General features: G+C 40.9%; 1 protein-coding gene across 1 annotated transcript in view; it reads left to right on the plus strand.

Annotated features, from left to right (window-relative positions):
• Positions 1–11,668, plus strand: part of LOC144115152 (torsin-1A-like) — a 41,958-nt gene extending 30,290 nt beyond the window's left edge. Inside the window, exon 5 of the mRNA XM_077649329.1 lies at positions 1,585–11,668. Coding sequence (XP_077505455.1) covers positions 1,585–1,847 — 263 coding nt within the window. The 3' untranslated portion in view covers positions 1,848–11,668. The remainder of the gene's footprint in view (positions 1–1,584) is intronic.
• The last annotated feature ends 1 nt before the right edge of the window (position 11,669 follows it).

Below are 11,669 nucleotides of genomic sequence, written 5' to 3' on the forward strand. Positions count from 1 at the left end.
GCAGCCTCAGTGGCCTTATTTTGACGAAATACAAAAATGCCAGTGTGTTGTGCGATGTCAGCACATCTTAAAGAACCGCAGGTGGTCTGAATTAACCCGGAGCCCTTCACTACGGCATCCCTCATAATCCGTGTATCACTTTTGGATGTTAATCCCCACAATTCATAATTTGATTTTCGCAAGGACATTATTTTTTTGTTTTTCATGAATTGGTCCTGCGAATAGTGCGCCCTGCCACAGGAATGAATTTGGATCTCCAGATGCTATGCACTCGCCAGTGTTTGCATACATTTGTCAAGATGCCTTCGAAGGGGTTTATATTACAACATAATCCCTGTCTTTACTAAATACATATGAGTGGCAAAAGCAGAATCTGTGATCTATCTGTACGGCTTTGTTAACTGGCACATACAATGCTTGCTGGAGTTCCACCAGTTGTAATTGCATCCTTGTGTACTTCAAGATACACCTTGTGACACTACAGACATGTCTGTTCCTTAGTAAGCCATGTTACATGTGGCTTGTAAGCTGATTGTCAGTAGTTCTGGTAGTTATTGGCCACTCTCTTCAGGCCACGTTATGAGATTTAGTACTCTTGAATTGTACGGTGTACCAATATTTCAGCGTAGGATGAAATTTAAGGTAAAAAAAGTTTGTTCACAGTTGATATCACAGATTTTGGTCCTAGCTGCAGTGGAAAGTTGTTTTTTTGTTTGAGACACAAAAGCACCCATGTGCCAGGAGATCAGGGCACATGGGCACATGATAGGACCTGTTATGGCTGAAACTAATTTTTAGCTCTCTATCTTTGCCTTGTTTTGGAATATGAGGGAAATTTTTTGGGGATGTAGTGCTTTTTCTGGTGTAACTGTTGCCATTACCAATATCAGCTGCTATGGATTCGAATTGAATGCGTTTGTTAACTACATAAAGGCACTAAGCTCATGAACATTTTGGCAATATTTTCGTGCTTAAATTAGGTCTTTCTGTGAATAAATTATGTTGTGGTAGCGTTTGTTTTGTTGCACTCTTAAAACATGGGTGCAAAAGAGTGTCACTGTTGACTGTGTTCAATTTTTACTACTTTAGCTGGTGGTCAGGTTGAGTGTGTCTGTTTACTGGACTTGGTCACTTGACAGCTAGTATCTGAGTCCAGCATTTCACAGTTTTATGTGTTTTGTTTTACCAGCATTGACTGTGCTGATTCTTTATAGTCTGATGCTAATGTTGCTTTTGTCTTGAAACACATGTGCAGCACGAAAAAAATGGGGACATGAAGAAAACGCACACGACAGGACGAATAATTGTGTGTGTTTTCTTCGTGTCCCCGTTTTTTTCGTGCTGCGAACGTGTTTCAAGATGGATCGATACCAACTGACCCAAACATCGGTGTTGTTGCTTTTGTGTAGTGCATTGAGTCATATGCTTCTGCACAGAGGCTGCACCACCTTCTCTATTTGTTTTTAAGAATGAAAGGGAGTGCAGGATGTGCAGGTGGCAGCAGGTTCGTCACTTGAAATCTGTAAAGAAAACCTTTTTGTGTGTGTCTTTTTTTTGATCCCACCTCCATTCTCCGCACTACAGGAGGCCTCTATCGTGCTGACATCGTGCAGAAGAACCTGATAGATGTGTTTGTGCCATTCCTGCCTCTTGAAAGGAAGCAGATTGTGGCCTGCATTCGAGATGAGTTCAAGCGCCGAGGCCGCACAGCTAGTGACAAAATGATTGAAGACATTGCCAATGAACTTGATTACATACCAGCAGAGTATGCCCTTTACTCTTCAACAGGGTGCAAGAAGATCCACAATAAGGTGGCACAACACTTAGGCTTCTCCGAAAAAATCTGAGTGTGAACGTCTCATTTTGTGGCCGCTTTCCCCAGTGTTCAGGAATTGTGCTTGGTTTTTATGCACAATGTCAAAGTAGTTCAATGTGTGGCTTTCTTCAGTGACGGTGTTGTGTATGCATTTGGCATCTTTGGTGTGGTGTACACTGGCCGTGCCATTCAGCACTGTTATTGCACAAGTATGAGTCTGTCTTCAGCTCTGCAAGGTCTGCACTGAACATCGCTGCCACTTGGATGGCTACTGGTTTAATGCAGTTGTGAAGCACTGCCTCAACAATGTTAGCCATTGCATGGAAATGAAAGTGACCTTTTTGTTTAGCCCCACGCTGAACAACGCCAAGGCTTTGTGTGCAAGTTCCAGCTTTATGGCCTCCTCATCCCCGGCCTTGTGTGTTTGTGTGCATGCTCCTATTCAGTGGAAGTGCTGGCTACCCCACAACGTGCACAGTTTATTTCTGTTCATGATCAGATTAGCATTTGGCTGTAAGACGTCATAGGTTGGGCACAAGCATGATTTCTGAATACTGATGTCAGTGGCCTGAAATAACTAGGTGATTCTCATGGGTTCACCTCTAAACTCCACCCATGTGATGCACCAGTTCAAGCCTGGTGCTTGTGCTGAGTGTGCTAAGTTATTAGTTGTGGTTATGAGGGCTGTTGGTGTTTTTGCTGTGCTGGCGTGGTGAACAATGCAAGTTAAAAGTCTGGTGATGAAAATATAATTTCCAGTGTAGTTCATGGTGCAAAGCAGTAGCTTATCGTGTATTGTTCATGTTAACCCAGAAATTTGAACCCAAATGCCTGGACACATGAAAAACACGATGGAGCTGCACTACATTGGCTTAACAAGATTAACACCACTGAGCTTTCACATTGTAGTGTTCCTTAGGGTGAATGAGATGCAACAGATAGCAGAAATTTCAAAATAAAAATGAAGTGAATGTGAAAAATGTGATAAGAGATGTCTGCTACCTTCATACATGCAGTGCGATTTCTAGGAAGGTTTTGTAATGGTTTCAAGTTGGCTCGTTTTCTCTTTGCAAGACATCTTGTCATTGTCATTGTTATAAGCCTTTCTTGGGCTAGTTCAAGTTCTGGTAAATGATGAACTTTTGTCAATTGCCTACTATAAAACATGTTTTGTGCCTTGTCCCCTTAGTTGTTGGAGCTGCACGTAATGAAAATCAGTTTACTTAATTATGCATCATTTAAGTCAGCTATGAAGATTGTGATAACTCTTTCCTTATCGTACCACACGTGATCAACTGATGTGATAAATGGTCTTAATAGTCCATAAAAATTGGAATTAGGTGTATCTGGACAAGTAATATTATGCAGTGCATAGTTCAATAATTGCTGGCTTACTTCCAGTATCACATATTGCTTCATACTGGGTGGTATAATCCTAAAAACAGAAGCTATGGCCAAGCATTTTGAATTGGCCACTGTGGCATATGGCACACATTGTACACTGCTGAAGAAACTGTGTTAAGCTCACACCGCAGTCATCACTCAAGAACTAAGCTTCTTCCTGCAGCTAAAGTTCACTTAGTAGCATTGGAGCATTTTATTTTAGTTTTGAGAGTGACAGAAGTAGAAGCCAGAGAGAGGCTGGTGGATTCTCAGTAGTGAGCATTGTGTTAACCTTAAGGCTGTTATGGTATGATGCACACATTTTAGTTAATGTTTGAAGTGCTTTGCTTTTTAACCTTAAAGCCTTAACAGATTATCGCTTAATTTGCCATATTCACTGCATCTTGGAAATTGTGACCCAGGTGTTCACAAAGGTTCACATCAGTTTCAAGCTTGCAGAAACTTTCAGGGCACATTGTCTAATTATGTTGATGCTGTTTCAGCATGCAAATAGTGTTGTTGAGATTTACTGGAATGGGTGTCTAAAGTTCCTGACCTAGTTGCAAATTTCCGATTTGGCCACCTTGTAGTCAAAGATCAGGTGAACATGATATTTTCAGTTTTGAGGATGGTTGTGTGCCCCCCCTTTTTTTTTAAAATCATTATGTAGCTGACATCGAGAAAAGAATATGCAGAGCTAGAGAAAGTTGATTTGTTTCAGGACAACAAAAATGAAGCACTTAACAGTTTCGTGCTCAATGCACAGGGTATACACAGGGCCCTTATTTTCGGATTTTGGGGTGAAAAGTGGGGTTGTTCAACAAAAAGCCATAATTGTGGTTTCTCTGGGTTATTTTTTCCATTAAAGATAATGTGCTATTAGTATACTCGTTTTTGTGCAGTACATGAAGTGCTGTTTTTTGTTCATAGTTTTTTATACACTACAGAACTGACAGTGCATCAAGACACTGTTTACCATTACGCTCCTTTTTTTTCCTTCATTTACTACAGTTTTGCAGCATGCATTATCATACCCAGTAGTATCACATTTGAATCTGTGCTAGACCTGCATGCCTTTGTATACTGAAAAAACTTTGCATCAAAGCAGTCCTTTTAAACACATAGCAGCCTTGGAGAACCTTCTTTCGCTTTCCCCTTTTGGAGCAGGACATTGTTAGCCTGGATAGTGCTCATGTAATGGTGCTGGTAAAACGCCCAGAGAGCACCTGTTTTCTGGCCTTTCCATTCTAAAATGTCCATTTCGAGCATGTCTTCAGGTTAAAGCTTAAAGAAGTTCAAAATAACTGAGAGCACTGCTCTTGAATACGCACAGTACACACAATTCCCTTATGATTCCTTGACCTTTGTGGTCTGGACAAATTTACCAAGCTTTCAGAGCACATTTTTGGATAGGAATTAGATTAAATCGAGTTGCCTGCAAACAAAGGGCTCTAGGTATACCTCTGTTATCATCCTTTCATACAACTGACGGCAAGAGTTCTGCAAGTGCCAGCTTTGCACCTTGTTTGAAAAATAAATGTCCTGAAGTACTCCAATTGAAGTCATAGCTATGATCATGTTGCATATTTCATATTTTTAAATTGCCACAGTGCAGCTTAGTATAGAGGTAAATGTTCTTTTCATGTATGTTATGTTCAGTGCTTCTAATTTCATAAATTAAAATGCATAGGTTTTCAATAAAAAATCCTATGTTTGGTACATTGCAGTATTTGTTATGCCTAGCAATTTCTAAAACAAATTTCATTAAGAACCCAAAAAATCAGCAGTTTGTTTTGTGGCAAGCAGAAGAATTAAGGAGGGACACTACCCTAAAGATTGAACGTTTGAACTGCTTGCTCGATTGCATTGAAACCTGTGGGGCTAGTTTATATCACTGCTGAGACAATCTCTGCCACATTTCATTATTCTAGAATAAGCATGAAGGACGTTGTGCATCCTATATAACAAGGATGAGAATGACTATGCTTGCTTAGGAAAACTATTGTTCGGAAAAGAAAGAAAATTTCCCCATTTTTTTTCATTTTGTGTCGTATAGCCTTAGGAATGTGCAGAGCACACTACTGTGGAATTATTTGCTAGCTGCTATTTCTTGCAAGAATGCCACCATATAAAAAATGACGGTGGTTTTTCATTTCCACCATTTTTTTGTATTAACTTTTTTAATACGCATAAAAAGGCAAAAATAGACGAACTAAGCACACAGTTGTGTTCCTCACGAAATGCCACTCCAGAAAGCCCACTACAATACTAATATCAAGTAACACTGGAACAGTAGGTTTCCTAAGCTGACAGTTAACTGAAACGAAGCAAGAAAAATGGACTCTGAAGATTGAAAATCACCTTATTTTCAGAGCCGTAGTGTTCAAGAAAACATCCACCAGAATAATGAAATTTGGCAGAAGCGGTGCTAGCAGTGATTATAAACTAGCCTCGCAAGTTTCAGTGAAATCGACCGAGTGGTTCAAAAGTTCACCCTTTGGGGTAGTGTCGCCCTTAAATGTGATCCAGAGCCTTTGTCAAAAATACACAGGCCACCAGTTTTGCTCCTGTGCTACATGGTTGGGCTTTTGTAGCATTCATGGCATTGTAAGGGCGAGCACAAGAGACCCCATCATCATAGAGATTTGAAGTGCTGATAATGCTACTATTACATGCTACTCCACACTACATGGCCCAGATACAAACCACAGTGGCCCGTGCATTTTTGTCAAAGGCTGCACATCAACAGTTGTGGTGTTCTACATTATTTCACTCTGAATCATGCCTATACATTTTCTTATTTACAATATGGTTATCATCCTGCAGCAATAAGCTATGAGACATTCTGTTGATATTTTAAGTGCTGCATTTTCACAGACCGCAAAGAGATATTGTGCACAAGCAGTTGACACAGGTGCTAGTTTGGCTCTCCTCAATCTAGACAATAGGCGTGCGGAGTCATCGGCTCTAATGTACTGTCTGCAACATTTTTTGGGATTTAGTGTCTGTGTGCTATTGCACTAGGTTCCTACTATTCACACACATAGGTCATGTTTAGAGAGTCATAAATAGATTTTTGAGTGTAAAAAAATGTTTGGTGAGTTTTGGCTACTAAAAGCAAGGTAATCAGAAACGTGCATTCTGTTGCAAGCGCAACCGAATGCTGAGAATTTCATCCCACAGTTGTATTCATACTGAAATTTTTGCATTTCATTGAGAACAAAAACACAAGGTCATTTTCAGAAGACACTTTTGAAATGTTAAATTGTGCGCACATTCCCATCGATTGTCACTGGGCACACAATTTGGCTTATGGTGGTGGTTGTTACTTTTTCATCACTGTTCTTTTTCAGTGCCTCAGAGCACAAATACTGCCTTCCCTTTGTAGTCACTGTAGGAGGGGCTTTTAGGCATGTATACCTTGAATGCCGCTCGGTGGTTAGGGCACGTTCACACTTGTCCAACAATCCGGCGAGCGAAACGGATTCACTAGCCGGAGAAACTAGGACCTGTTCTCATCCGTTGATACCCGGGCGATGCAGAGCCGCCGCACCGCTGCTGTTTCTTGCTTTTTCACACGCCGCTGCTCGCGGTGTACACAGATATGGTGAGAAAAGAGCATAAATCGACGCTGTCTATGTGCCATAAGCATATGCATGCTTACGTACACTAAACGCAGGCACATTCTTGCCTTTAGTTCAGCATATGCTTGCAGAGACGCAACGGTAAACTCGGACTACTGCCGCCATCTGGCTGCAAGGACGGGAACCATTACTGCCAACAAACTGACGCTCCTCTTAAGCCTAGAAGCAGCAGAATAGTCACTCTAAATAAAAAAAAAGAAAGCAAATTTATCACTTATACGGTTTCTTATAGGCGAGGCGAGACGAAGCGAACGACTAGTGCCTCATTTATGTCCAGTGAATGCACTGAAAAAGGCAGTAACAACGATGAATTAAGTCTGAAGCGAGGGGCCCGGCTTTGAAGGGCACCGCCATGTTTGTCGCTATGGAATTTTCTTGGCGGCAAAAATCGGTCTGGACCGATCAGCCTCGCCGCGCCGCTTTCCACCCTGGTCGGCGCCAAGAGCAGCTGAATCCGCTTAGCTCGCTGATTTTTGGGCAAGTGTGAACGGACCTTTATGATGCTTGGCTGCTGACCCAAAAGACGCAGGTTCGATCCCAAGTGCAGCGGTCACATTTTGATGGAGGCGAAATGTTAGAGGCCCGTGTACCGTGCAATGTCATTACACGGTAAAGAATCCCAGCTGGTCGAAGTTATTTGGAGCCCTCCACTGTGGCGTCCCTCATAGCTCGAGTTTCCTTGGAACGTTAGACCCCATAAAACCGAAACCGTAAAACCAATGTATAGCTTGAATGACTGCATTCACGATTTCTCTGCGCACATAAAATTTGTCTGCAGATTTTGCACCTAGCAGAGACTAGACTAGAGATGAGTTATGCCACTAAAGACCACAACAAGACCTCAGTAATCAACTGCAATTGGTTTTATACTGATTGGATGACATGGGGCCATGTGCAGAAGTTTGGAAAGACCAATGTGCAGTACAGCTGTGCACCACTGCAGCAGTGGAGGAAGCCACAAAGAAAGGCATAGGAACTGCTTATATCTGGGTGCTGTGGCGGCAATGGCTGCTGGCAGGATGACAACTATGGCCTTGACATAATGAACTGCCATCAGCGGCTGGCTTGACCTCGCTAGGTGCATGAGGCAGCACTGTGTATATGTGGTGCTACATAGTAGGCATTACCACAGACCATCCTTACCAGCTAAAAAAATCATTGACAGTCGTGCTGTGTATGTTGTATGTGTGACATATTGCATTAGGGTACTGTACTTGCTTAACAAACATGCTTGCATAATAAATGCATCCCTTACATCAGTCATAGGAAAATTTTAATTCACCAAATTTTGCCCCACGTAATAACATACCTCTTAAATTAGCACCTAAAAAAAAGTGCGCACTTTACGCAAGTAAATATGGTATGTTTTTTGCAGTGGAGAAAACATATGGTAAGGTAAAGATGCAATGTTTACGCTATAAAATAGGTATGTTTAGAGGTGCAGAGACAGGAAATTTCGGTCTGTTGTCTTTTTGGAATGATGCCCAAGACATCCGTAAACGTGGATAACTACGTGGAATTCGCCTACATATGGCATATGATTGAATTCAGTTTTTCTCTCGGATTGTTTTCGTTTCGGTTTAAACAGCCAAATAGTGGTTGTGACATAGAGGAGGACGAGTTGAAGTCGTGTCAGGCAGGGGCGGATTTATGGGTTACTCTTGGACAGGGCAATCCGATTTTAACCACATTTTTCTAAGTGTTTTCTCTTCCAAAAAATGAGGTTCAGCATGGTTTTCGTATGCAAAATTTCTCGCTTGGGAACCCCCCTAAGTCCGCCCCCGACGTGAAGCATACAAAAATTGCAGTATAGTTGCTGCTTTCTTCATTTTAATTTGCTCTTGTAGTGAAGAAGACTCTCAGAATTTTTTTTTAAGTGCGGTGGAAATGTGGTGAAGAAGACGACGAAGCATTGTATGTGCGATGCTTGCGCGCACGCGAAATGAAGAGCGGAGGATTAAGAATACAGAATGGCTTGTACGAGGTCGATTGCTGTGTCCGCTGCCTTCTTGCCCTAGTTACGATAAAACAGCTCCAACTCTTAACACAAGCCTGCCCAAGAGCTGGAATGGTCAAAAATAAATTAGCAGCAATTCTATAGCTGTTTTTGTATGCCTCACGTGACCACAACTTGTCTTGTACGTTATATCCACTGTTACGCTGTTGAAAATTAACTAGAGCAAAAAATTCAGTTATAATTCATTCAGTGCTCTTGGGGGAATTCCACATGGTGATTCATGTGTACTTATGTCATGTGCACATTCCAAAAAATGGGGACAATTTTGGTGTCCTAGGGTTTAGTACAACACAGTGTGGAACATATAGGTGTGTTATGTAAAACCAATGTTAACTTTATGCAACCGCTGTCAGCCTTGTGCTAGCTGAAGTGTTGCATGAATGCATTTTCACGGCAAATGTTTAAAGAACATGATGCAGGCTCAGATGAATGCTGGCAAGCACATTACGAAAATGCTGATTTGTGGCTGCATTGTGTCGGTGATGTATCTGTTGCACATACTAGTTTGGTGTGCAGTTGTATGCATATGCTGTTTTGGCATTCATTTTTTAATATTTTATGATAAAGATGAGCATTCAGAAACCTCAACTAACTTACTACACTAGACCTCACCAATTCAAACAGACGCTTTGGTCTCATCAACATCAAATGTACTGGAAAGGTTCCCAGTAATTCACTCAGTGTTCAATCAGTGTGAACAAGTTTTCAGTCCTTCTAAAGTTTGAATTATTGAGCCAATTGCAGTCCTATTTGTCATGTTTATTTTGGGCATTAGAACTGGTATAGAATGTTACTCTTTAAGGGTAGTCGTGGGAGGAGTACCATGTATATATATGACTTACCCAAGAGCATTTGTGTTATCCCAGAACTTAATACATTAGGCACTTGGGCAAGAACCTCAAATTATTCAGTGAGTGATTGTACCATTGAGGTTCCATAGCACTGAATTGTAGGCGTAGCTACCAAATGATACTTAAGGGGATACGTGGCTTTGAAATGTTGAAAAAAAAAACTGCCGAAAAATTTATTTTTGAAACTTTTATCCTTTGGTATGCCTTGTTTGTTTATGCTGTCCTGAAGTTTCATTGATGAAATGACGCAAAAGTACTCTAAAAAATTGTTTCCTGAACCGCGATGGCTCTGCATTGCTGCAAAACGCTCAAACAATGGGCATTTCTGTCCGTTGCAGTTTTCTGCACAGATATTCGCCTTGCAGAGCGGATTTATTTATGACTGTTTTTTTTCTATTTTTAACGTTTGTTTTGTTGCACTGCTAGGACCACGGTGAAGACATTCTTGATTAAATTTTTGAATGTTAAATTTCTTCTGTGAGATATGTCAGTGGACGATGAATCGCAAAATTTCAGAACCAAAATTTGTGCCTTGTGAAAAAAAAATTTTTAAGAATGTCTTGACCTCTAGTGTGCCGCTAGGAACGCAATGAATGTTGAACCAGTCTTCTGCCTTATTTTATTAACTCTGCAGCCTTTTCACAAGATTAAGAGGAAAAATGTATATTAGAAAACAATTTTCTGGAGATATAACTGAAATTTTGTGAGAGCAGTCACTTATTTATAATATGCTCAAAAAATGTCATAAAAGTCAAGAAATAATTTACTGAAAGGCACGCCCCCCCCCCCCCCCTTTAAAGGCGTAATGTAATCTACATCTTGCTAAAGTCATCTGACATTGATGTCTGTAGGAACTGCCAATGTTGCAGTTCAAACGGGGCAGGAATGATGGGAAGTATACGGACATTTATGTATTGGCTTTAAACATCCTTGTGGCTAGGACACGTTTTCAAACTGATTTGAAAGTATTAGTTACCCTTACAGGCAATCATAAAATATAACCTGCATTTAGCAACATGCACCAGTTAAGCACTGCACAGCAGCAGTGAAATTGTTGGATAAGGTTATGCAAATATAGCCATTAAAAAATGCATTGCAGAGCTCTACCTTGATACATCACATAGACCAAATGAATAACTGACTAGTTCAAAAAAAGTAGTGTTTGCTCAGCTGAAAGCTAGCTTAAACTCATGTAGTTATGATGTGCTTGAACACAGCCCAAGCTACTGGATCTAAGCAAACACATTGCTTGTTTAAACACGCATGCACTTCAGTGCTGCATAGAGTGAATGCACACCTTCTCCTTGAATCTTTCAGTGCCAGAAAAGTTTGGAGTATATGAACATTTTGGTGAAAGGGGGGCAAACAAGCAAGCAGCCACAAGATCTCTGATCGAAGTTCATGTACTTCCCATCATTCTCACAGAGACTTAATGGCAGCAGTGCCAGATTGCTCTCTAGCGTCTTTGAAATGAAACAATGTCTGAAGGTTCATTGAATAAGACTAACAGTTGCCTGAAAGTACAGGAAAATAAATATCAGATGTCAACATATTCGTTTCAACCCCAAGCTAGAAGTCCCTCTCCACCTAAGGAAAGCTCATGAGGAGCACAGCTGAACTTTCAGGAAACGTGCACGAAGTGCAGGCTTGCAAATTCTGCCTTTCACGAGTCAGTTGTTGCGCAGAAAGATTTTCAGACAATTACTTTCAGGAAGGTGTTGCTGTGTATAGATGGTGCTGGTTTTTTGAATGTTTCGAAAGGTTTTTTGTGTGTTGTTGCAAGTATTATGAAGCTGTGTTGTGTCCAAGTGCCCTTTGAAAGGGTAATGACGAAGTGTACAGTATGCTTTTGCAATTCATAGCACAGCTTGTTTCGAATTACAACAGTTGTGTGCTACAAATTGTACATTAGATTCCCACCACAATAAAAGCTGGAATGTTGATTAATAACAAACAAC

This window comes from Amblyomma americanum, chromosome 1 (assembly GCF_052857255.1).
Source record: "Amblyomma americanum isolate KBUSLIRL-KWMA chromosome 1, ASM5285725v1, whole genome shotgun sequence".
NCBI lineage: Eukaryota > Metazoa > Arthropoda > Arachnida > Ixodida > Ixodidae > Amblyomma > Amblyomma americanum.